Here is a 24,738-nt window from a genome sequence, read left to right on the forward strand (position 1 = left end):
TTTCTTACGCGATGTGCACCGCAGTGAAGAGGGGCATCAATAGTACCACCCACCTTGAGCTGGTTCCAGGTAGCGTCTGTGTGTTTCGTCGTCTCTTCCTTTCTGCAGTCACGCATGCGAGGTCAGTGACACAAACCAGTACACAACGTTATCCTTGTCGGATGCCTCCGTCGTACCCTTGTGCTTGCCCTTCCACACAACCTTCACCTCTTCAAAAGATGAGAGGACAGCCTTCGACTTTCCCGGGGAGTCCCCATGGGCACCAGTCTTGGTCGCACGATCACCGGGTCTGTCCTGCGACTCCTCAACCCAAGCCGTGCCTTCCTGCACCATCCGCCTCAATGCGGCCCGAGCGCGATGCGTCTCCCAGTGGAGCCCACTTACGATCTCCGACTCCCGTACGGCCACACATTGCTGTGCGAACGACAACGTGTCATTTGCTTGACTGCTCTTGTCTTTCTCAAAGGCAAAAGGATGAGCGCCCAAGGCGTATACAGCACCTACGCCGTTACGTTGGTTACTTCCACCCTCCGCCGCTGTCCACGAGTTGTTTACAGACGACGTTGGCATGCTCTTGCTTTGCTCTTGCACGGCTGTGCGCTTAGCCTTCTCTATCTGCTCCTTCTGCAGCCCGAGAACGTAGTTCAGGAGCAGCACTTGGTCTCCACCACGTGCGCCGTCTGGAGTGGTTTGGATATAGGGTATCCCATCTAACTTCACCACGTTGAAGCCGACACCGAGCACTGAGAGTTTGGAAAGCGCCGTCAGGATGTCGGCCTCGGAAATGACGATCCGCTTGCCTTCGTCACGGCCGCCATGCTTGCCGCTGCTGCTGCTCCTACCACTCCTGTGTGGCGATACATGACGGCTCTGCCCATTGCCACACAGCAGCGAGCTGTTGTCGTATGTCTTCTGCACAAAGAGCTGGACACGCTGCAGCGGGACGTAAGCGCCGCAGAACTTGCGCTCTCGCATGCACGCTTCGACGGTGCGACTGGCAAGCTGGTAATAGAAGTTGCCGAGTCCAAGGGCGTCGGCAAACACGTTCTTTTTGGATGACAGCAGGTCGACGCCGAGTGAGTCAGCCAGTTGGCGAAACCGCGCACGAACTACAGGGTCTTCCGTGATGTCCGATTTGTGATTCTGAGCCAGCGTTTTAAGCTGTGCCTGGAGCTCCTCCAGCTGGTCCTCGATCTGTCCCACACGCTCCGCTGTAATCTGAGCACCGAGATCTGCCATGCGCTGCTGCTGCTGGCGCTCCTGCAGCACGTGACCGACCCCGACACGGCGGCGCATGTCGACAACACGAAAAAGAAAAAGGTGCTCGTAGAGTGGCGCGAGAGTAAACAAGCGAAGAGTTCGCAGCGTTGGAGAGGCTGGCAAAGCCACGCAAAAAGAAAAAAAAAGCTGCAGCAGAAAGTCACCAACAGACAACGCCTGTGCTGCACCGATTCAGTGAAGAAGAGTACGTCCTTCAAAAGGTACAGAGAAGCCAGCAATCCAAAAAATTAAGCACGTAACGTTTCTCTCGTTACTGGAATCTTTCGAAGGCACTTACACTCAGACGTTCATCTGTGCCACACGACAAAGCGCCACTGTTCGACCGAAGATAAGGAAAGAGGCAACCCCCCCCCAAAAAAGAGGACAAGTCAGAGAAGAGACAGAAAATAGTTAGTACATGAACCAATCACGGGGAGGTGTCGGGTACACTGACATTACGTCAAGCAGGAATGTAATACACTGCACCGTGTATATGGTGTGCACAGGGAGTCACAGTAGAGCGTCTTGTTGTACCCCTTTCAGTTCAGAGGAGAACAAGACTGCCCGATGCGAGCAACTGAAGTTGCAACATCACCTCTCTATTCGGTGTTTACGTGCATACAGATGTGTGCCATCTATCTGGACATTTTTGAACATGTTCACACGCTCTATGTTTACAACAGTCTAAGAGGGGAGAGAGGCATAAAAGAATGACATCCAGGAAGAGAGCAATGGGGTCGTGAGACAACACCGGCCTAGCAGACTTCCCTTACCTGACACCTGGCATTCCTTCAACGACCTGTGAACGGTTTGCAGAGGGGTTTCCCTGTCGCCAAGCCGCACGCTCGTGCATGGTAGCTTGACATTGTCAGTCGACGTCGCCGATCCATTTCAAGTTCCCGAAGTCGGTCCTCCACCCGCTGCTGCCTCTCCGGCAAGGTGAAGTGCGTCTCTGGTGCGTCGGGTAGGGCTGCGCTGTAAAAGTCCACGCGGTGAAACACCGTCTGCGTCTCCATCGGCATATCGAAAAGAAGTGGCGCGTCATCTGCGCCAGCCGACGAGGGGATGGCGCTGGGCTGTAATTCCTTACCAGGAGCAGCAGTCGTTGTGGACGCCGCCGCGCATTCACTAGGCAGCAGATTGCACTGCGTCGAGATGTCAATGTGATCTGTGGAAGAGAGGGGTTGAAGACGAAACGGCTCCAGGCATCTTGGATCATCTGTCGACTGTCGCAGGGCTGAAGATGAAGCACTACTGTGATGGTGCATGTGCATCTGCGACTGCTCTTCTCGTTTTATCGCTTGTAGCCGTTGCTGCGGCCATGCCTGCTGACGTGCTCGCAGCACAGCGGTGCCCGTGTGCACAAGTGTACCGGTGGTGGAACTCATTTCACAAGACTCCGAGACCTGAGGCGTAGATGGTTGTGTGGCAGATAGACGTCTCACTAAGGGGGCTGATGGACGCAACACCTGGGCATTCGCTAGTGCATCAGGTTCTTCTGAGATCGACAAGGAGGCCTCCGCCATCACTGTGGCGTCGCCCCACAAGACATCCTGTCCAAAGGTGCCTTGCCGCGCTTTGGCATTTCTTTTCAAGTGTTGGGTTCGTGATGCCTGTTCCTGCTGAAATCCTTGCATCACGACAGTCGCAACAGCACCCTGCGAGTGCTTCAGTTCTCGAAGTTTTTCTCGGCAGATACGCGCACTCTGCGGCGAAACAGTGGGATGAAATGACGGCGACTCAATTTCTTCACGAAGCGCTGCTTCTGCCTCTTTGCGTGTTTTTGTCGCTTCTAGTCGCAAGAGCGAGGTGCGCGTGTGCAGTGGTGCCTTTGGCGGCACGGACCTACTGAGGCGGCTATGTGAACCTTCGATCCGCTCGCTTATGTAGTCGTCACTGTTCAAACTTCGGCTGCCTTGTCGTACTCGGAGGTGGCATTTGCCCGCATGCGCCAGCTCAGTACCTTCCGTGAGCGGGCTGTAGTGAACTTTGGTGGACACGTTCCAACGAGGCGGTGGTGGGTCAGCTGTGTGTTGAGGAATCTGGGAGACATAGCGTTTGTCAGGAGACGCGATTTTATGATCTGCGCCAAGGTGCGTTGGCGTGGACGGACCTGGATAGAGCCTTACGAGAAGCGAGCGCACACATGGCTTTTTCGCCGAGGAACTTTGCAGCGGGGGATGCTCACTGGCAGCCGTCTCCTTCGCGGCGTGCCGCAGCAGCGGTGGTTCAGGATTCCGCTGATCCATGGGAAAAGAAGCCGCGTTGCTGTCCACTAAGCGATACACTGTCCCTTGAGCTGTATCGCCCTGCTCCAGGACGTGTGGCTTTGCGACGGCAGCGGCTACTGCCTGCCACTTCACGTCGGTCTCTTTCGCGCGACAGGGAGCATTTTGAATGCCGCCAACATCACCGCACCATGAGTCGCTTCGACTGTTCTCTCCATCACTAGTGGGAGGTTGTATCGTGACGTATTTCTCTACATCCACGGACGATGGCGCCAGGGTATGACTGGGTGGCGGTGACGAGTAAGGCGGCGCTAGGAATGGCAAGCGGTGTGCTCGCTGTTCTACGCTACAATACCTGACGACCTCATCTGAGATGACAGGCGTAGCGAGCGTGGTGGCACAGGCTATCTGTGTAACCTTCTCGCCCACATTGTTCACCACCTCCGCGGAGTCTGTGTGTGCGCCCTCCACCGGTTCCGTATAGAGTGGGAAGCGCAAGACTCTCTCCACCGCCTCACAATGGTGAACATCTCCGCTGCGATGGGACAGACAAGAACTACTCCTGCTGAGGTTGGTTCTGGCATCCATAGCGAAGCGAGTTACAGGCGGTGCTGCCTTCGTGTGAGGAATTGGGGCGGTTACATGTTTCTCATGTATCATGGACACGGACTCTTGCGGTACATGAGGAGCGTTTCCTTCCCCCTGAAGCGAGTCTTTCGTGCACCGCCTCCACTGCGTTGGGGAGGCGGTCAGCTGAGTAGGTAACGGAGAGTTCGGCGAAGCAGAGTCGAGATGGATGAGCGCGGTCGACTCACTGTGGAGCCGCTGCTGCGACACCTCTACTTTCTCAAAGCCATCCGAGACGTCTGTTGAAGACGTGGACGATGACGAGCTCGTGTCGTCCCACATCTCTGGTACAACCGGTGAGTTACCCACCGCCACGCGGACTACGCGCGACGAGGTTGAGATAGGATTAGGTGCTGCTACGCTGCCGTTGTCGCGCATCGGCGGTGCGGTCCTTACTGGCCGCAGGTCACCGTCACCGCCCTCATCTACATCTGTCGTCGCCAGAAAATCCTCGATGTAGGCACGCGCAGGGGTCCGGCTCTGACAAAAAAGCTCCGAAGCCTGAGACGATGATAGCGAGGGGGATGGCGCCTCTGCATCACTATTGAGTTCCCCCTTCTCGCGTTCTGTAAGGTCACTCGTCACGTACTGTGTAGGTCGGTGCAGTGACGGTGAATGCCCAAGGTAGAAGTCGATGATACTGCGAACTGGTGAAGGTGATCCCGGCGGTGCAGAAGACGCTCTAGGTGAGGTGCCAAGTTGCATACATGAGGTAGGGGAGTAAGCAGTATTGGTCGCCGGCGACAGGTGGTTCGTTCCTTTCATCGTCGGCACGACCGAGCGAGCAAATATCTTGTGGGTTGGACGAAAGCAGTGACGGCTGATGCCGGAGGCTGGTGAGGGTGAGGCGGGGGTGGACTCACTCCCCCAGGTAAGGGGTACCGGTGAGGTCTCTACCTCCGAATACTTCGGCGACGTCGTCTCTATTGTACGTACTTGGTTCTCCTCTTCAAGAGCGACAACAAAGGACTTGCGTGCAGGGGTAGCGCGCAGGGGCAGCATTTTCGTTTTCCCTTTTACCCCTGTTCTTGTCAGCCGGCGCGTGAGATTTTTTATGCGACGAACGCAAGAAGAATGATGCCCTTGTACCCGACGTGTTCACTCAATCTATGGCCTGAGAGGAGTAAATATACAGTCGGAGCTTAATGGGTCACAAAATCTAAGCAGGGTATAAAGACGTATGCGTAAGAGCGGTTGAGGTGCGCATGTGTGCGTGCGATACGCTAGCGCTGTGCTGGTGTATGTGAGTGCGTATTGTTTTTCTATCCGTGATGCGAGCGCTGATGTGATGCCTTAGAGTTGTCGGGGATGAAGCAAGAAGACCAAAAGAAAAGTACCGGGTCCGCTTCATAAATTTCGGTATACCAGTGCCTATCAATTTACCGACGTGCTGTTCTTTTCATTCGTGCAACTAGGAGCCTCTTGGCTTTACTGATACCACTGGATCCACTTCGCCGTGTCAATGACACTGGTGTAGGTGAGGTGGAAAAGGTAACGGTATACCAGCATATGCACCAGCACATGCAGTGCGAGGGCAGGAGGCACAGGCAGCAAGGCAAATAAAAAAGAGCAGAAAAGAGAAGTGATGGAGAGGGAGGACACAGGGGAGGCGTATTCGCTGAGATCGCACGGAGCAAGAGCCAATAAGAAAATATTGGTGAGTTATCCACGCAGGAGAGCCTGAAACAGAAATTTTCTTCACTGCGGAGAGCGAAAGAGAGCTGTCCTGTGCAGCGCGCATGCACAGTTATGCCTTTTCGGAGGCGGTGCGCCGTCTGTGCTTAAACCGATTACCACACCACGTACACCTCCCCTCTCGCTAGTGCGCTCCCTTATTTTTCTGCTCGGCACGACGATAGGCGACAAAGAACGTGAGACAAGAGAGAGAGAGAAAATGTGTGCCTGTGGGTGCGTGACGATGTCCACACTGCCTTCCAACCTCTTTTTCTCAATTTCTTCCCCTTCTCTTGACGCTGCCTTCGTCGTTTTCTCGCTTGACATTGTGTTTCGTTGATATTTGTGCGCGTTGACACTTACACAAGCGGACCGCACAGAACAAACACACACACGCACAAGCTGACGCAGTCACGCGCCGTCACATGCACACCGACAAATCTGTTGAGCCTTGACAAGAGCAAACAAAAACACAACAACAAAAAGACGCCCCTCTCGACGCCATTGAGGTACTCCATCCCTGCAAAAAAAAAGAAAAAAAAACACGATGAAACAAAGTAAACAAACGGCACGTCACCGCGCAGTCATACCTCCACCCCACCCTAAAAAAAAAGAGGTGCAGCGCAACAGCAAAGCGCATTTCTCTCTGATGCTCAACGACACACCAAGGCCCACCTCCACCTCCATCGAATCAATGCCGTAACGTATCAACACAGCTACAGAAACAAACAAGGAGGGTGTACGAGTTGAGAAGGAAAAATGAGATCAATTAATACGAGCGTGCACGCAACTAGCGCTCCTTTGGCATCAGGACTCCGGCGTGCAGAGAGCGCCGCCACCTGAAATGCAAAGTATGAGACCAGTACATCGCTCTGTTGTCGTGTCTCCACTTCCCAGTGCGTACCAGTCATACGGACATAGCCCTCCCTCCCCCACTCCAAACAAAACGAATCAAAGCATGGACTGGTAGCACAAGCGCTTTTCACGTCTGCAGCACCGGCTTTGCTGTTTGTCACCATTGTGCATTTATACAAGTCTCATAGGCTTCTGTTCGTCTCATGTGTTTCTCTCCTCTGCTTCTCTCGTGCTGTTTTAGCTTCGCTGGGAAGGTTATCGTCCACTCATCTTCTCCGATATGCGGTTGGCCTTTTCCTCCATCCATTTCGCTGTGCTGGTTCTCGGCTTTCGGCTGCACATCGCCACGAGGACTCATAGATGCTGCTAGCCCCGCTGAAGTCCTCCATCTGCATCTGAACCACGACGCTACAACGAGCATGAATAGTCAACTGGCATCAGCACAGCAATGGCGTACCTTATTCACTTCTCCAGTCGCCTACATAAACTATATGACCATACGACACATGCCCACCGACGGACACCCCACAGAAGTTCAGGCGTGCATTCGAGACAATGAACGTCAACACCACGACAGTTTTTCCCTATCCCGGGGGAGGCGGGTTCGTTGCACAAGAGGCAGAGGTCATAGTCACGCCGCCCTGTGTTATACTCTCCTGCTTTAGGCAGCGCTCTTGCAGTTCTCTACCTTTTCGCCACTCGTGCAAATGCCCAGCAAACGCGTTGTGTTCACATTGCTGCCTTTAAACCAGTGCATGATGGTGTTTGCCACATCGGTCGTCTTGGCGTCCTCGGCAATGTCGTTCAGCTGCACAAGTTCACCCTTGGTGTACACCACCACGAGCAGCGGTGCAGTCATCTCAGAATTAGCGCCGTCGCTGGTGATGATCATGAGCCAGTTTTCCGCCTTATGAGCGGTACGACGAGAAAGAGCTAAGGCGATACTGCCCACCGCAGAGTCAAGAAGGTTCACCTCACTGCGCTCCTGCACCACCAGTTTCGGGTTGTTCACCTCCGCCTCGGCGAGTGAGCTTAGCTGGAAGTAGAGGGCGTCCGCGGAGTGGTTTAACATCTTCTCAAAAGCGAGCAAGATTTCGCTGTTGTACAGCTGCGCGTGGTCATCGCAGGTGATGTACTTCCGGAAGGCGTTGCAGTAGGCCGAGTCCTTTCGCTCTGGACACTTCTGACCTGAGCACTCTGTGTCAAGCAAACCCACTTGCGGGCATGGAAACGCTCCCGCCTCCCCTGAAGACCAGTACATAGACGGTGCGGCCACTACGGTGCGCTTCTTCTGCGCCTTTAGCCAGCCAAGAATCGATGTGGTTTCAGCTAACGTGTCGGCGGTGAGGACGGCGGATCCGGTGAGGAGGTTGATGAGCGGGTTTGATGTGCTGTAGTTGGCAGAGATGGACGCAAACTTCCCACCCGCTTTGGAGAGAAGGCGCATGAAAGGTGACTTGTTGCTCAGCATGGCTCGGCGCACTGATATGGGGGCCAGCCCCTTTGCAACAATGAGTAAAAGTTTTGGCTTTCCAGTATCGCCAACGGTTTTGCGGGCCGTGTTGGAGACGACGGTTAGACACACCAGAAGCAAAAAGACGACGGCGGTGACGAGTACCGTGCGGCGCAGCGCACGCGCGTGCAGGGCCTCCTTCACCTCAGCATTGGTGTGCGTGCCAGGCAACTTCGGCGGCGGCATCACCTTCTTCGACAGGGACGGCATGTGTTTCATTTGGCTGAGCAGATGAGTATGGTTCTACTAGTTTGTCAGGATGACCGATAGGCAGGGAGCGCCTCTACTAACGTCCGTGAGCAAACAGGCAACCAGCAAGGAGATTGTGTGTGAGAAATAGATGCGCGTAAGCCGTGGTCCTTACGTGCGTGTCTGACGGAGGGTGTCGATGTATACAGCTGCTGTCTTCCGTGTTGGTGCCCCTTTATGGAGCACAGAAAACGAAAAAGAGAGTTTATCGTCAACACAGCGGTGAACAACAAAGTTCTGCAATACGAGGCACACAACTACACTGCTCGACAGGGGAAAACAAAAAACAAAGACGATAATTTAATGCACCACTCTCGAGAGAGAAGGATGTGATGCACGCTGGTGTAGAGGCACACACGCACGTCGATGCGAAAAGAAGGAAAACAAGGAGGTTATTGACCTACAAGAGAGAACAGAAAAACGAGAGAAGTATGTGATAAAATGGTCCTTTAAAAGGGATGTGCAACCGAAGTATGTAAGCAGCACGCAGGTGCACCCAACATCAGTAGAGAAGAAGAGGCGCTGAAGGAGAGAGAGCGAGCAAGCAAGGAAAGTGAGAAATGCATTCGAGAAGCAGTAATCTCTTCATCGGCGCACGCACAAGCAGGGAGACGCGAAAAGTGTTTTATTGCATATGAAGCTAGAATTGCAACAATACAATCAAGCACAACCTCGATACTGTTTCCCTGACGCTTACGTTTGGGAAGACAGGAAATATGAGGCGAAAGCACGTCAGTTCATGTACGACAGAATGAAGGATTTGGATCGAGGGGTTGGCAAGTTCGACGGAGGGGGTCCGAGAAGTGCAGAGGTGCAGAATTACGGCGATGGGAACAAGAGAAGAAACAGAATAAGAGTTGGAAGGGACGTTAAAGAGGAGCAGCTGTAGAGGGCAGAGAATGTCCTGATAATGTAGAGGAGGAAGGGGTTCAACCAAATCATGCAGCATCATGACCTTTGGTGAAAATGAGGCATTTCGAATGCTCATCGTTTTTTTCGCTTTCAAGTGCATCAAGGACAGCCATTAGACATCAAGTCGTTCGTCGCGCGCGCTGTCCATACGCGCTACCGTGTATTCATTGGGGGCATCTCGTTATTTCCTCTCCGTTCCTTTTTCTAAATATCTCCTTATATCTATGCAGAGCAGAGCGGAGCACAAAAGTGACAGCTGTGACAACACCGCGCACTGACGGACTCTCCTTCGCCCCACTCCCCACCCCACCTCTCTGCACACAGTCAGCAAGCCAGGGAAACCCAACAACAAAAAGGAATGTTACATTTTGGGGGCGGGGGGATTGATCACCATCAGCAGTCAGATGAACACGACACACACTCTGTCCAGTATCAGGACGAGCCGGAGGAGCCCACACGTGTCTACTGGGAAGGAATCCTTGACCAGCGAAAAAGGAACAGGTGATGTACAGCTGATCTCAGAAGACTTCGCATCAGACACTGCTCCACTATGAAAGCAAGGAGTCAGTCGCGTGTTTAAGTTCCGTGCACGGGGTTTGCCTTTCTTGATGAGTTTGACCAGCGTCCCCCCCCCTCGAGTCTCTTCATCAGAGTTGAAACATCCTGGAAAAATCAGCCTAAGACAACGGCGGTCTGAGGAGCCGATAGGGTGCTCGCTCAACGTCTGGGCAGAGGTGTCTGTTGCCTATGTGACTTCCCGACTGCCATCCAATGGGTATGTCTTACACAATGAGCACCGCTAGCCGGGCTCGGAGGGGCTCGTCGATGGCGCTGGACTGAGGAGTCGCAAACACACCGCCACGACGTGGAACGCTACCGGTCGAGCAGCTTCACCGCTGGACACGGAATAGGGGCCTTTCCTTCACTTTGGCGAAACGATGTTGTGCAGTAGCAAGTGCGCCGATATGCCGCTGTGACACTTCTGCTCTATATGGAAAGGCAAGGCAAAGGTTACCGCCTCTGCGCGGCAGCACTGGTGAACTCAGTGTAACGCCGTCCACAATTCAGTAGAACTCTACTAAGAGGAATAACTTTACACATCAGTGCATCGTGATCACTTGCCAAGAATAAGGCTGAAACTGATTGACGAATACAGAACCTGCAGTGGCAACCACCTCGACGGAGTCCAGTGTTAGCAGAAGCTCTGCCGTGGTAGGGAAGGGCCGTTTACCTGCAGCGGAATTATTTCCCATCTCACGCGGAGACAGCTCAGTAGACCCAGCACAGTGTCTTCAATCCACTTTTCTTCGTCACCGAAGAGTGAAACGGGGCAGACGCACTGTTGGGTTGAATCCAACGAGATTTACCTTTAACATCTAACACGACATAGCACCTTTGCTATTCATACGCTGCATACAGAGGCCAGAACACCGCAGAGGCGTTCGTGCATCCCGTCACTCGCGCAGCTCCGGAAATCACTCTTGTCAGATTCATTATGAAGAGAGACACACATGAGCAGCAGGACTCCAACAGCGCTGCACGCGCTGCGACTGGAAGGATGAGATCACGTATCCGTTCGTGGTGACACCTGCCCAAATCTACGTGGTTAAACGAGACGTTTAGGAAAGTGCCATATCACCAAGGCTCCCACAAAGTGCATCTTCGACGCCTGATGGAAATTCGATTACCTACACTGCCTACTGCCCGATGGTCGTTGGGTGTACATGCACGTCTTTTGTATTATAGAGTCTTAGACTCTGTGTTGCGTCATGCGTGGTTTCTGTTGTGCTTCCTCATTCTTGAGCTACGCTCATACAAGTGGGGGAGTAGAGGGGGTAAGAGGAGAGTAGACACCCAGATCATAGTTGATTATCTGCGTACATGGGCGTCGGACAGAAGGAAAAAGCAGGGGATGAGACTTTAGGGAATAAGGAAGGTTGGGTGCGAAGGGAAGGGAGAGCGCGCAGATCGTGCGAAGCGAGAAAAGGCACTCCTTAGCAGCCCACATCAGTACCGCTATTCGACATAATGAAAAAAGAGCGTCTTCAGGCACGCGCGCATAGGCAACGAAAGGGCAACTGAGAACGATTCGCTTTGTCCTTGTGCCGTACACGCGGTGCTGATGCAAACGCCACGACGAAAGCACTCCCGTTGTTCTGCTCTCTGGGTAGCAGCGAGTGATTCGACGGGCCCGGAAGCAAAGGAGACCTGCCAACCACGTGCTCAATAAAAAGGATTGCAGTCGTCGGGGGGACGTTGCAGCAGATGGCCGTTTCATTTTTATTTTGAGGTACAGCGCCGAGCACTCCTTTTCGTATTACTTTCGCCTTTTCGCTCACCTTTTTTTTTGTTCGAAGGTACCGGTGAGGCGGTGTGTGTGTGTTGGTCAGCAAAGACGAAAGGATAAACGAAAAGAAAAAAGCGACGGAAGAAAGAAAGAGACGGCCGTAAGCGAGGAACAGACGAGGCAACAGAGGGCGTGGGAGGAGGAGGAGGAGGGGGGGGGGGCGAGAGCAACGGAGAGCCGCTGAGGGGCAGGGGCGCAACAAAGGCAGGACGTCAAGCAAGCGGAACGGATGTGTGACAAGCATGAGCACAAACGCACACAAAAAGAGCCGAAAACGTAGTGGAAGTCGAGCGGTAGCGGGGAAGAGAGTGAAAGAGGTGTCAGGAAGGGGGAGGGGGAGTGCGCACACATAGAGGGTCCCCTTTCAACGCATTCGGACTGCCGTTACACTTGACTTTCCCCCTCCTGTCGCATCACAAAAAAAATGCACGAGAAGCTGTGGGCTAAAACACGAGCGATGTCGGTATGAAATGTCGGGGGTGCGCGTGTGTATTGGCACTCTTTTTTGATGGATGTTTGAGTGTGCGTATCGGTGTCGCGGACCTTTTTTTCATTTGCGGTGATCTGTCTGCTTTCTGCCATTGGAGATCGTGCGCACGCCTTCGAGTATGTGTGGCATGGTGTATGTCCTTTCAACGTGCAACCCAAAGCCGCAGTGCGAGGGGTTGCTTTCCTATGACAACAGTAACCATAAACAACTACGAAACAGCGGCGCCGGGATCGTGCACAAAAAGGCTCGACAAGAGTCCACGCGGTGATTTTTTTAGAACAAAGGGGGAAAAAAAACAGACAGCCGCGTCGATCTGGGAGAAGGTGTCGAACGAAACCAGAGAACAAAGCAGATCAAGAGGGGCAGGAGTCAGAGAAGGCGCTTTTTTCTTTAGCATACAAAGCCCCTGCCATACAACATGAGGCCAAACCTCATTCTACCCCTACTCTGTCACGGGCCCATTGCCTGGTGCGAAGCGGCGCTAGTCACGCAGTACAACAATGCGCCGACCCAGTCAGTTCCTCATGGCCTTCACTTCCCACTCTACCCATCCCCCGCATCACTGGTCGACTCACAACTGTTCCCAATAATGTCGGTACCCATCTGGTGCACATCCCTCGCGGTCGCACACAGGCTCTTCACAGCACTGGGTAACGAGGGCCCAGTGGGATGTAGTCTAGTCACGCTGACGCATCTGCCACCATAAGTGTGATGCGCGCGTGCACTGCAGCAGTTTTCTCCGACGCCACGCCATCTAGGACATGGCCACCGACATCCGAAGCGATGCATCGCTCTGATCTTACCACATCGCAGGCATTTCACACTCTGGCAGAACGAGAGGTAGCTGGATATCGGCTGGCATAGGGGGACTTCTTGGCTCTCTCCACACCAACAGGGGACACTGGCCTGCGATACCACACACTGAGGTGACTCTGTCAACAGAGTTCATGTATCACAAGCCCCCTCTCCCTCAAGCCGTGTAACTCTGCATTTGAGATGAAGACAAAGAGAGACGGAGATGAGAGGCGCACAGAAGGCAATCACATCAAGATATACGAAAGAGCAGCTGATAGTGTCTACGTACACGGTCCGTCGTAGGATGCTTGCGAAGGCTTGACGACAGAAAAAATTGAACAAGAGAAAAGTGAAGGAATTGGGGGTAAGAGAAAGCAGAGATGGAGATGAAAACAAAAAGAAGAAAGCGTAACGGGAGAACAGCTAAAACGGGGAGACCAGCCCCTACATTAAAGCGAACAACGAGCTCGCACAGAACACTGTTCGGTACGACATGGGTCGCTGATGAGCAGGGGGCATTGTTCAAAGAGAACGAGCCAACGTAAAAGGTCAAGACAAAGACGAAGTGCAGCTAGAGGAAGGGGGAAGGGTGCAGGTGTGTAGGGAGGACAACAGATAAATAAAGCAGGATTGTTGGGCTGGAATAGGGAGATATATGTCTATATATATGTGTATATGTACATATATATATATATGTGGATCGGTGGGTGTGGGTGTTACGCTCACGTATGCTGCGCACGGAGAACGACAATCGAAATGTCACGTTCGCCAGAGTTGTGCCCTTCACATGACAAAACGCAAAAAGAAAGATGTCCACGTGCGCCCCACAGGCACCTTCACGCATCAGAAACTGAAATACCACTACTAAACCACTTGTCCCGTCTCAAACAGCAGCCACTACCAAGTGAGGCAATAATGATATCCTTACAAAGCAGCCAGAACGTGTTGCTGTTTCAAGTTTCAGCCGCACATTGACACACCTAAGGGCAACTCGCTAGGAGAGCGCTAGTATCATCAGGGCACCTCTCTCTTGCTCGGTGGCGCCGCCAGGAGTTACTTATTCGTGTGCTTCGGAGCCCGAGCCTGTCGCTCCTCTTGCAGGTGATATGAGGCGAGATGCGCCCTCAGGTCCATCTTCGCGTGCATGAAGTAATGGGCGGAGTCGTACTGCTTGTGCAGCTCGTTCATGATAGATTCAGCCTCCTCGTGACTTTCATCGCGGTACACGATGTAAGCTTTGTCGTATAGTGTAAAGGCCTGTGCGTAAGAGAGGCTCCACTGGCGATCCTTGTACTGTGGAGTGTCTTGAATCGCCTTGATCACCTCCAAGGCGGCTTTCCGGTCCTCCTTCGACTCACTGTTTGCTAGCAGCATCGACTTGTAAACACATAGGCATAACACCCGGTAGTTCGCGGGGAGAGAGGTGCTGGATTTGCCCGAGGTTGGTGATGCAGCAGAGGAGGTAGGCCCGCTCGGCACGGGTGACGCTTTTGATGCCGTGTTAGTGGGGGTAGCCAGTGACGCCGAGGCCGCCTCACTCTTGCAGCGTTCCCGCAAGGAATCCACATAGTCAGCGAGCGGAGTGGGGCGCTGCACCGGCTCCCGTAAGAGGTATGCGTTGATTAGGGTCACTATCTTGTCCTTGCGCACCGCCGGATACTGATGGGCGATGCCGGCAATCAGGCACATCTCATACACTGGGAGCGGTATAATATTACGAAGGACAAACCCTTTTGGTACAGGCTCAAGCGGCTCGCCTGGTTTCTTTTTTCCCAGTATGGTGGATGCGGTAATGCCGTGGTGCCCCAGAATTTCCTCCATCCGCTTCAGCACAAACTGGTCGTTGTGGTTTGGCTTCCCACCGAGCGTGACAGGCTTGCGCTGCGCTGCTTCCCAGTAGAGCCGGGTGATGGTCTCAGCGATGGCCTCTCGTGTTGACACGTTGCAGAAGGTCAACTTCAGCTCCTTCATTTTGCTCGTGCCCACAATGCGGTGTAGATCCTCCAGCAAGAAGTCCTCCTCCCCGCCGGGGTTCTGGATTCCCTCTGCCCATTCAATCTCGAGCATCTCAAGACAGCACGCCTGCACGTACTGGTACACGGCATTCGCCCACTTGGACGTCTTGGAGAGGAGCTCGAGACATCGGCTCGCACGCTTCCACTGGTTCATGATGGCGTAGTTGAACCATTGATCGTAGAGGACAAAGTCGCGGAGCTGCGGCATGGCGGTCAGCAGTTGCGGGTGGCTGGCAACATCGAGACAGTGGTTCAGTTTGACAATGCTCACCTCTACGCAGCGCGTCAGTCGCTCAATACGGCCGTCGAGCCAGAGGTGCAGAATAGACTCACGCACGTTCTCCTTTTGCATCGCCTCCATGCGTACTTCCTGCACCACAGGCAGGTAGGAATCAACCAAAAATGCCGAGGACGCTGGCAGCATGCCGTACAGTGCAAGCAGCAGGGCGCTGGCGAAGGGCGACAGAAGCGTGTCGCTCTTGAAACACCGTCGCACGAACTTCAGTCCTTCCTGACGGTTGCTGTCGGCGCCGATGAAGCGGAGCAGCGCTCGGACGTTGGCTGGCAGAATGGAAAGTGCGAGGCTGATGGCTCCGATACCGAACTCGACGGAGTGCACCGAGTTTCGGTCAAGGCCGAGTGTCTCCAGCGCAGCTGGTTCCTCAAGGGAGACGTCCTTTTCTGTGAGCCCGCCTAGCGACCCCACCGGCGACTTAACTTTATCGTCTCCTTCTTTTGACGCTGCGTGCTTGTCGTGGGGAGCCATGGCGGCCTCGTTGTTTCTATACTTGTCCTTGTAGCGCTGCTCTAGTTCCGCGTAGAGAGACTTGTAGCTGCTGCTCGCACGGTTCAGCGCTAGACCAGCCTTCAAGAGTGATGAGACAGACTGCTGGAGCACAAGGGCAAAGCAGCGCAGGGCTTGGCTCTCCGCTTCCGTCATCTTTGCGCGGAACTCCGCGGGGCTGAGCCAGTTGCTTTTCGGGTCTTTCTTGCGCTGAAACACCTTGGAGAAACCGCTGGATATCATGCTCATCTCACTAGGCAGCACCTGTGTGGCGAGTGCGCTGGACTTGGTGAGGAGCTTCAGTGCTATGTCTGCCTGTGTCTGCTCCATCGAGAGGCAGCAACGCACAAATGCAATGAGTCCAGCTCCGCACACTGCCAGAGGGTCTTCATTCATGCGCTTCCGTAGCGTTGCCTCACAGTCAGTGATTCGGTTAGCAAAAAATGCATCAACTGCATCCTGGAGGTACGAGTCCATCTCCCTGATATTCTCCAGGGTGAGGCTCCGCAGTCGCTGGACGTCCGCGTTGCTGAGGCTGCTCATCTTCGCTATCGACTCTTCCTCTGCCTGCTCCAGCTTCGCCATATCCGGCTCCTCCATGTTCATTGGGCTGGCGTAGCATTCCGCCGGCGAGCAACTCCCCGGCGAACTTTTCTTTAAGCTCTGTGACATGAGGACAACTAGTTAAATTGCTGAGAGTCTAAGCCACTTCGTTTGCGGAGGAAGGGGTGGGGAAGAAGCGGGCAATGGCGAAAAAAGTGTACAACACGAGAACGGAAAGGGACCACCACCAACCGGAGAGAGGAAAGAGGGATGTGAGTGGAGAGGCAGAGGCACACACACACACACACAAATGGGCACACACCAAAAGCACGTGCGTAATGCAAAACTGCGATGTGAACGGTGCGAAAGGGGGGAGTAAGAGGTGTGTGAATCAAGGGGGAGGGTTCTGAGTGGAATGTTAGACAACACCACGCGTAAAGCACGAGAACCTGCTGGAGTCTGCTTAGAGTGCACGAGGTGGTTTTGAGTAGAAGAGCATACACACACGGCCGCAGTGTCAACGAGAGCAAGGGAGAAGATGTTTCGAGAGTATATAGGCGCATGTAGTTTATTAACAGACGTACGCTGTCAGATCACTTGTGTGATTGACACCCCCCCCCACACACACACACACATAACGAGACACAAAAAGGCGCACATGCCTATGCATCGCTGATACGAGGTGAGCAGCAAGGATGCGAGTGCGATTCTGGAAGAAAAGGTGCAGCAAAACCAGCCAAAGGCGGGAAAGGTAAAATGGCGCGAAAGGGTATGTGCTTCTCTTTTTCGCCGCTCGAGTCATTTTTCTATTTTTGTTTTCTGCATTGATTCAGGCATCGCGAGCACACTGAAGTGCGGTGAATGCGGCGACGACAACACAAACAAAAGCAAAACACAAGTCATGTCAAAAAATTCAGCTTGACTTCCCTCTCTCCTCCCAAATAGAGAAAATGCGTCGATGCACAGTACAGTGGAGCACCGAGAGAGAGAGAGAGAGGGAGAGAGACGGTGCGGTGACAAGAGAAGGAGAGGAAGAGGGCGAGAGGAGCCACAAGGCACCGTATCGCAACGAAGTGAGACACTTTACGTACACAGAGGGGCTTTTCCTACAGAGAGAGGGAGACGCGGCGCTTGGTCTATGGGCGAAGTTAACCAATGAGCGTGCGGCGTGCAACTCAAGCACCGGCGCTTGCGTCTACATGTTCGTCATTCGTGTGTTTTGGGCGCTAATCACAGGTGATGGAGAAGCCTCGACCTGGGGAACGATGGGAAAGAAGAAGAGAGTGCCAACCTTCTTTCAATACTACCCACATCAAATTCGCTTTGAAGAGAACTATGTATCAACACGGACATGAATCGCACATCCGCACACAGAGACAGGCAGGCCCCTACACCAACTGTATCCCAGAACCGCCATGCATATCCACCCCACGAGCTCACATAGATTGCTAACTGAGACAGTCCCCCTTTTTGATCTTTTTTTGCCTCTCCTTCTCAGAAGCTCCTTAGGACGAAGAGCAAGGCGCTCCCATGAAGGAAAAAAGAGACAGAGAGGGATCAAACGGCAATACAACAAGCCGCGCTGTGGGGAGCAGGAGAACGTGGAGGGTTGTGAGAGCATAAGCGAAGGTGCCACCACGGCAGACGGCGACCGTGTTCGTGGATACCGATATACGGTGATGTGCAACCGAAAAAAAAAAGAAACAACATAGTGTTCGACACACACACACAGAGATACAGAGAGGGCAATCGTCAACCCATGAGGCGCGCAGTAGCTCAACAAAGCAAAACGGCACACTGGCGCTAAACTCCAACCTGCCGATTACACAGAGATATGTGGGCCACAAAGAGCAGGAAAAAAAAACAGAAAAGAAAACGCAGCACAACGACAGACACCAGCAACACACTCACATGGGGAAAAACAACGCGGGGAGAAGGGGGAAAAAGAGCGAGGAAGACGAAGTAGATCTCACAGGAACTCTCTCCTCACCTTGAAATGCAGGGTCGATGCACACAGAGAATCAAGATGATAGGGTTTGAACTCTTACGTGCATGGCCGTGTGTTCTGAGAAGGGAGGAGGACGAAAGGTATGGAAAGCGTGTGTGCCTGTACCACGTAGGCAAGGGCTGTAGGGAAGCCGTGGGGAACCTTTATGTGAGAGCGTGAGGGCGGGGTGTGTGAGGGGACGTGTAAAGAGAGACACACACATATATACATACACACATGTCTACACACACATACACAACAAAATAGGGAAAAAAACAAAAGGGATAACGCTCAGCGGCGAAGAGACATCATGAATGGTTGCAGCAAGAGCAGCAGCATAACAGGAGGGGGAGGCATCCGGTAAGAAACCCGAACAGATAAGCAAAGGACGCGGAGAGAAGGAGGTGGAAGACAGAGCTTCAAGGGTGAGTTGAAGTGTTGGGAAATAAAAGAATCGCACAGAGAATCTTTGTCGCATCAGCGTCGCCATACAAGAACGCCGCTCTGCCACATATGATTCGCCAAGCCCTGCTCGCAACAATAAACACGAAAGAGAAGACTCGAACACCGAGACTCCCAAAGACGTCAAGACTGACATGATCAGCTAAAAGAGAGAAAATGGGCAATCACACCACGAAGGCATGCCCTAAATTATCCCTTTCCTAGTGCTTCTTCAGCGCCCAGAGCTCCGATTCAAGGTCCTTGACGGTGCTCTGCAGGTGTTGAATGACGCAGCGCTGCTCCAGGACAAGCTGGCGGAGGTGCGACTGATCTTGGCGACCCTCCTGGACTAGCTTAAACAGCTCTCGCATGTAACGTAACATGGCTGCCGGGTCAGCCATGTCGTCGACGCCATCGTCCTCAGTCATGTTAAAGACACTTTCGTTCTGACCCTCGCAAGAGTCGTCGCTAGTGGATGTCTTCTCATGCAAGGCGTCGTCGTCTTCATCCTCGTTCTCCACATCGGCTTCGTCCACCGCACCCTCCTCATCCACGTCACCATCGCTGATGTCAGCGTGCTGTGAGTGCAGAAAATTCTGGTTCGGGTACTCAGGTGAGTTTATCGCACGGTCACCGCAGGCTTCCCTCGCTGGTAGATCGACAGGGGTACTGTGAAACGACATTCTGGCCATCGCACTGAGATCACCATCTTTGGTGAGGTTCGCTGAGGAAACCAAAAAGGGGCCGCGGGGTCCTTCAAAGCTCTGCAAAGAGCTCCCAGGGCAGGCTGCCGAGTCCACCAGCTTTGATCTCCCGGCTGTCATGGTTGGCTCAACCGCGCTGCTGACAGACTTGGTCGAGTTTGTCTGCGTTATGGCCTGCACCATGGTACTAAGTCCTGCCAGCACCTCCGGACGCAGTGGTGTCTCTCCGCTCTCCAGCTGGTGCCGTAGCTGCCGCAAGTTCTCCTTGGACAGGGCATGCAGCGTCTCATCTCTCGCGCCACCAGAGCCGAAGTGCACAGTGTCGAGACCTCGAGTAGACGTGGTGCTCCACACGTCGTCCATGGTATCGCCGAGGGAGGTCAGCTTAGCAGAACGAATGCGTGTCAGCGAAATCACCTCAGAGGTAGACATGGCATCCACCTCGCTGGGCTCGACCATGAGACTGGCTACCGTCGTCTCTGGAAGCATCATTGCCATGGACGTGTTGCGATTCTGTGGAAGGGAGTGTAAACTAGGGGCAACGATGTTCTCCACCCTAAGCAGGGCAGGACCACGAGACAGTTCGTGCAAGTGCTGGTCCAGATTAGCGGTGCTTAGAGGATCGGTGTAATGTCGCGTGGGGCTGCCAACCTGCGGATCAACGCTGGCGCGCTCGATGTTCCATGCGTTTCCTTCCATGAACGCCTCACCACCATGCAAGCTTGTGTTGCTATAATGCGTCACGGAGTCGGCCACGTCGCTGCCAAAGTCCCCTGGATCCAAGTTGCGACCGGCCACGGTCAAGACCGAGATGTCTTCACGTTTCTCTGCCTCCGTCGTTTTAGTATTCAGCTTCGCAAAGTTTGTACTGTAGTCAACGTACGCGTCATCTGGAATGACGTCCAGGCGTAGTGGTACCCCTCCGGTCTTTACGCTGCGTGTGAAGCCGTGCAGGTTGTGATTATTTAGCGCAAGCTGCTGTGGTGCTTCATGATTGACTGGAACCGAGCTGCCCTCAAGCGACGACGCCATCGGATCCATCGTCAGATAGCTCTTGGATCCAGACCGCGGCGACTTTATGCTTGGATGCGCTAAGGGACTGCTTGTGCCCACAGTCACGTTGCTGATCTCATCGTACTCATCGAACGCAGACTCACCTTGGCGAGTGACTTGTCCATCACGCGAGACCTCGACTGATGAAGTTTCTGTGTCCATTCCACTAGAGAGACAGTCCAACAAACACGACAGGGATAGGAAAAAGAAGCGGTGAGAGAAATACAGCACAGTCAAAGAATGAAAAACGTTGATGGATCTTTAAAAATATATAGAAATAAATATATAAATATACACACAATCACGGTGCAGAGCGACACCACACCACTAATTGAAGACCACAATTGCTTGAGTATTCGGGGATAATGACCAGACCTCAGCTTAGTGGCCAATGTGCGTGTGTGTGTGTGTGTGGGACAGGCAGAGCGCGAGCGAAATCGAATCGGCTGCATGTATGGCTCTCCGTGTAGTGGCTCCCTTGAGCAACTAAATAAAAGAAAAAAAAAGATGATCAGTGTGCGCCCCACGAAAGACTGACGGAAGGCGGTGCTCCGTAAGTGTCTGGCTCCGTGGACAGCGTCTGTGCTGGCTCACTCAGATGTCTTGTCTATTTTTTAACTTTCCTTTCGTCTTCGATTCGGGTTTTCTCCTCAGCCACACTACGGCAGCGCTTGGGTGGACAGGCAGGAGATCTAAACACACACAAAGAGGGGGAAATAAGTTCTGTGAAAGTGTGTCAAGGAGATCAACGAGAGAACGGACGTCAAAAAGGGCTAAACAAAATAATCAAAGAAAGAGAGAGGAAAAGGCAAGGAAAAAAGCTGAGAGACGGGGGAGAGGAAAGAGGGGGAAGACTAGGACGGGTAAATTGGGGCAAGGGAGGATTCGGAATATCCGTGATTGTGTATTGTATGTTAATGACCTAACAAAGAGAGCAATAAAAACAGTCATGTAGAGATAGAGAAAGAGAGCGAGGGGGTATGCGCTATAAATGCTCTGGCTGTGAAATGTCGCTGTAGTGCAGGCAGAGAACGCGCCGACTGGTGTTGAGTAGGGAAGAAAAAGACGGTCCATTGCAGAATACGCGCATGCAACAAAGAATGAGTGGGAGAAGAGGGGGGGGGGTACAGTATGATACGAGGGTAGTAGAGCTTCAAGGTAAGGATGAGAAAGTGCAGTAATCAGCAGCGGCACCTCTAACTCGTTCGTTTTATAGGCTTCATGTGGTGGGAATAGGAGCTCTGTTTTCCCTTCACCTGTCATGAGGCTGGTATCAGGAGATTTGTTCTCAACACAAACCGCTTAGATTGGGCCAACCGCAGCATAGAAAGCTTTCATAGAGTACATGGCAACAAACTCTCGACACTAGGTATGGCACCAATCCATGGGCCCGACCTGCCGTGTTGCCCCGAGAAGGTGGAGCAGAAGTCCTCCTTGTGACGGAGGCCCCCTCCCACACATACACACACACACACAAACGCGCCTCCTCATGTAGCACTGTGTGTGTGCCCCACTTTGTTTTCGTGTCATCGCTATGCGACAAGGAGATGCAAAGACGTCAGTGAACATGGACTAATAAAAAAGGTAGAATATATATTGAACGTGGTGCACGCATGTGTGCATGAATCTTCGGCCGTCACTCTCTTTCTCTTTTAGGGGCGGGTCTGCGGAGCACCGATGTGCAACACCACGACTGCGATCCCGTCATGGTTATGGTATAAGCTCCATTCGTGCATGTGACGCGCTGGGACGAACTGACAGCGATAAGGCATAGCGTGCACCATGCCGAGAGGGGGGCAGGCAGGTAAGAAACAGTCATTCACAACAAGAGACGATGCAGTACAATTCGAGGGTCCAGGAAGAGGCGAGGGCGACTGAAGCACACAAACTCCACAGCATGGTCGATTCCACCAAAACAAAAAGAGAGAAAAGGAGGAGTGACAGTCATTTGTTTTTCCTTTGCTTCCTTTCATAGAGAAAATGTGGAAGGTGCAGAATGGCGCTGTTGCGGCATTCCTCTTCGGTGTGGCAGTTCAGTGCCTTTCTCCACCTTCCGAATGGAGATGCTACAGAGCACACACGCACACACACACACACACACACACGGATCCACGAATTCTAGTAAAGTAGGTACAAAAAAGGAAGGTGCTCAAGTGCACGCAAGGAGGCAACACACACGTGCTCCTCTACTCCCCAGTGCAAAAAAAATAGTCCATAATTCAAGAAGCCCAACACATACCAAATGAAAGAACAAGACAACTTCGCGAGTGCGGAGCCCACACGTCGAAAGAGATGCACGAAAGCTACCGACGGTCAGTTGGATTTTAGTACGGCGGAGAGCTGATTTCTACAGAGGCATCGAAGACACAGAGCGACATACATGAGTCATACTACAGCTTCATGTGCATACACATACACACACACACACAATCGAACAGAGACTAGAAAGGAGCACGTCAAGCGCAGTTCAACAGTGGCATGAGCGAAACAGAACTACTCACCACACACCCCGACACGCTCCAACATCAACACGGCTGCCGAAAATAAGTACCTACTGCCTTCATCAAAGTCCAGCCACACTGCGTCCTCTTTCACTGACTCTCACTCTCCTTCCATTGTTCTCCCTTCTGTTTGAGGTGAGCTGTTGTATTCATCTTTTATTTTTTCGAGCTTAGAGCTGCTTCGCAGTTGTACCACGGTTGTCGATCGTCTGTTGGCGACGATCGACGACACCCGCGAGCGAGCCAGCGTTTCGGTCCACATTCGTCGGACCGCCCTGCTTCGCGGCACCGGTGTAGGTGCTCTTGTCGTCGTGAAAGCGGACCGCATCAGCCTTGGTGCTGTTGGACTTGGGGGCGGCGTTAGTGATCATGGTCTCAATTTCTTCGGGGGTCTTCATCTTGGCAGCCACCTCGGGAATGGTCTTTTCCTTGAACTCCGTGAAGCTGATCCTGCGCGCTTCCTTCGCCTTCACCTTGCTGAAGAGCAGGTCGGCGTCCGTGGATGTGAAGGTCTTGCCAATGATCCTGCACTCCTTCAGCATCTTGGAGAAGTGCGAATTGTCCATCTCCTTCGACGGCCCGCTGCCGAAGGAGGCGAAGGCCTCAAAGATGGTCTCAGGGTCATCAATCAGATAATTAATTCGAGAACGAAAAAAATAAAAATGAGGATCGTATTGACCGAAACACGTACGATAATGCAGTCCTCCTCTTACTCTTGTTTCGGCGTGTTGGTGTGTGTCACTGTGCATTTTGCGTGCCTCTCGCCCCTCCCCCCACCCCCTCCGTGTGGTGATGGCGGGGAGGAAATGGAACTGCCGTTGTGAGAAAACATTGTGAGTGTTACAGCGGTATATACCAGTACCGAGTCACCCTAACGGGGCACTCAGGTAACGCGAAGTGTACTAGAAAAAGTACGGGAGAAGAAGGAAAATAGAAGAGTGAGTGAAGCCCAGAAAGAGAGAGAGAGATGTACGACGGCCGCTGGGGTCAGTGTGAGTACATTCCCATCTGCAAAAATAAACGCGAGCAAAGGAGTACGCTGGGCAGAGAGTACTCTACCCTTCACTCCATAAAGCCCGATAGTATGTGAAACGGGCACCGTATGACAGCACTACCGACAGTAAGCCCCCTCAGTTCGAATTATTGTTATACGAAATTTATAATTACGGTAAATCACACGAAAAGGTTCAAGGGTGCGTACAGGTGTCGCTAGGATGGAGACATTCAAACGTTTACATATGTGAGCAGACAATGACATGCTCATTTTTAGCGCAGGACCTTAATGTAGTCCACAGACGAGAAACACGCACAAAAACACACAAATGAGCATGCAGAAACAAAAAGGCAGGCAATAGAGCAGCCCGCAGCGCATGGGGCTGCTCAACACCGAGAGACGTACCACACTGATGCTGCTGCTTTGCTTGTTGTGCTTCACGTACTCCATAAGGCGTGTCATGCTGGCAAAGGTGGCGGATGGGCTCTGGCGCACACTCGGCTCACCGTACGGAGCGGTGCCAGCGCGTTTGACCGCCAGGGCCGCGCAGGAAGACGTCGGCGCACAAATTGGATACACAGGACCTCTTCGGCAGCTTTCTTTCTCTCGCTCACCCGGATTGCTAGTGTAATCGCTTGTCCTGTTTGCCTGCTGTGGCGTCTCGGTCTCTAAAGAAGAGGCCGACGACGACGAGTGAGCAACGCCGACGCTTGCTTGGTCCTCAGATCGAAGCCCGTGAACGGCCAGGTGCACCTTCCGGTACAAC

At 53.0% G+C, this 24,738-nt stretch overlaps 6 protein-coding genes across 6 annotated transcripts, besides 1 other annotated feature; all 6 read right to left on the reverse strand.

Moving 5' to 3' along the window:
- Positions 1 to 108: 108 nt before the first annotated feature.
- Positions 109 to 1,296, reverse strand: LPMP_201550 (hypothetical protein; the record flags this gene model as incomplete). Its single annotated transcript, XM_010700054.1, has 1 exon — positions 109 to 1,296. The coding sequence occupies one exon, from the start codon at positions 1,294 to 1,296 to the stop codon at positions 109 to 111; it is 1,188 nt and encodes a 395-aa protein (XP_010698356.1).
- A 755-nt stretch (positions 1,297 to 2,051) lies between these two features.
- On the reverse strand, positions 2,052 to 5,117 carry LPMP_201560 (hypothetical protein; the record flags this gene model as incomplete). Its single annotated transcript, XM_010700055.1, has 1 exon — positions 2,052 to 5,117. The coding sequence occupies one exon, from the start codon at positions 5,115 to 5,117 to the stop codon at positions 2,052 to 2,054; it is 3,066 nt and encodes a 1,021-aa protein (XP_010698357.1).
- A 2,188-nt stretch (positions 5,118 to 7,305) lies between these two features.
- On the reverse strand, positions 7,306 to 8,376 carry LPMP_201570 (hypothetical protein; the record flags this gene model as incomplete). The annotated part of the gene is made up of 1 exon (XM_010700056.1): positions 7,306 to 8,376. The coding sequence occupies one exon, from the start codon at positions 8,374 to 8,376 to the stop codon at positions 7,306 to 7,308; it is 1,071 nt and encodes a 356-aa protein (XP_010698358.1).
- Positions 8,377 to 12,537: 4,161 nt separating this feature from the next.
- Positions 12,538 to 13,084: a repeat region.
- Positions 13,085 to 14,003: 919 nt separating this feature from the next.
- LPMP_201580 (hypothetical protein) lies at positions 14,004 to 16,421 on the reverse strand (the record flags this gene model as incomplete). The annotated part of the gene is made up of 1 exon (XM_010700057.1): positions 14,004 to 16,421. The coding sequence occupies one exon, from the start codon at positions 16,419 to 16,421 to the stop codon at positions 14,004 to 14,006; it is 2,418 nt and encodes an 805-aa protein (XP_010698359.1).
- Positions 16,422 to 18,941: 2,520 nt separating this feature from the next.
- On the reverse strand, positions 18,942 to 20,639 carry LPMP_201590 (hypothetical protein; the record flags this gene model as incomplete). The annotated part of the gene is made up of 1 exon (XM_010700058.1): positions 18,942 to 20,639. The coding sequence occupies one exon, from the start codon at positions 20,637 to 20,639 to the stop codon at positions 18,942 to 18,944; it is 1,698 nt and encodes a 565-aa protein (XP_010698360.1).
- A 2,509-nt stretch (positions 20,640 to 23,148) lies between these two features.
- LPMP_201600 (hypothetical protein) lies at positions 23,149 to 23,544 on the reverse strand (the record flags this gene model as incomplete). Its single annotated transcript, XM_010700059.1, has 1 exon — positions 23,149 to 23,544. One exon carries the CDS (start codon positions 23,542 to 23,544, stop codon positions 23,149 to 23,151), a length of 396 nt encoding a protein of 131 aa, XP_010698361.1.
- Between the last annotated feature and the right edge of the window lie 1,194 nt (positions 23,545 to 24,738).

This window comes from Leishmania panamensis (genome assembly GCF_000755165.1).
Source record: "Leishmania panamensis strain MHOM/PA/94/PSC-1 chromosome 20 sequence".
NCBI lineage: Eukaryota > Euglenozoa > Kinetoplastea > Trypanosomatida > Trypanosomatidae > Leishmania > Leishmania panamensis.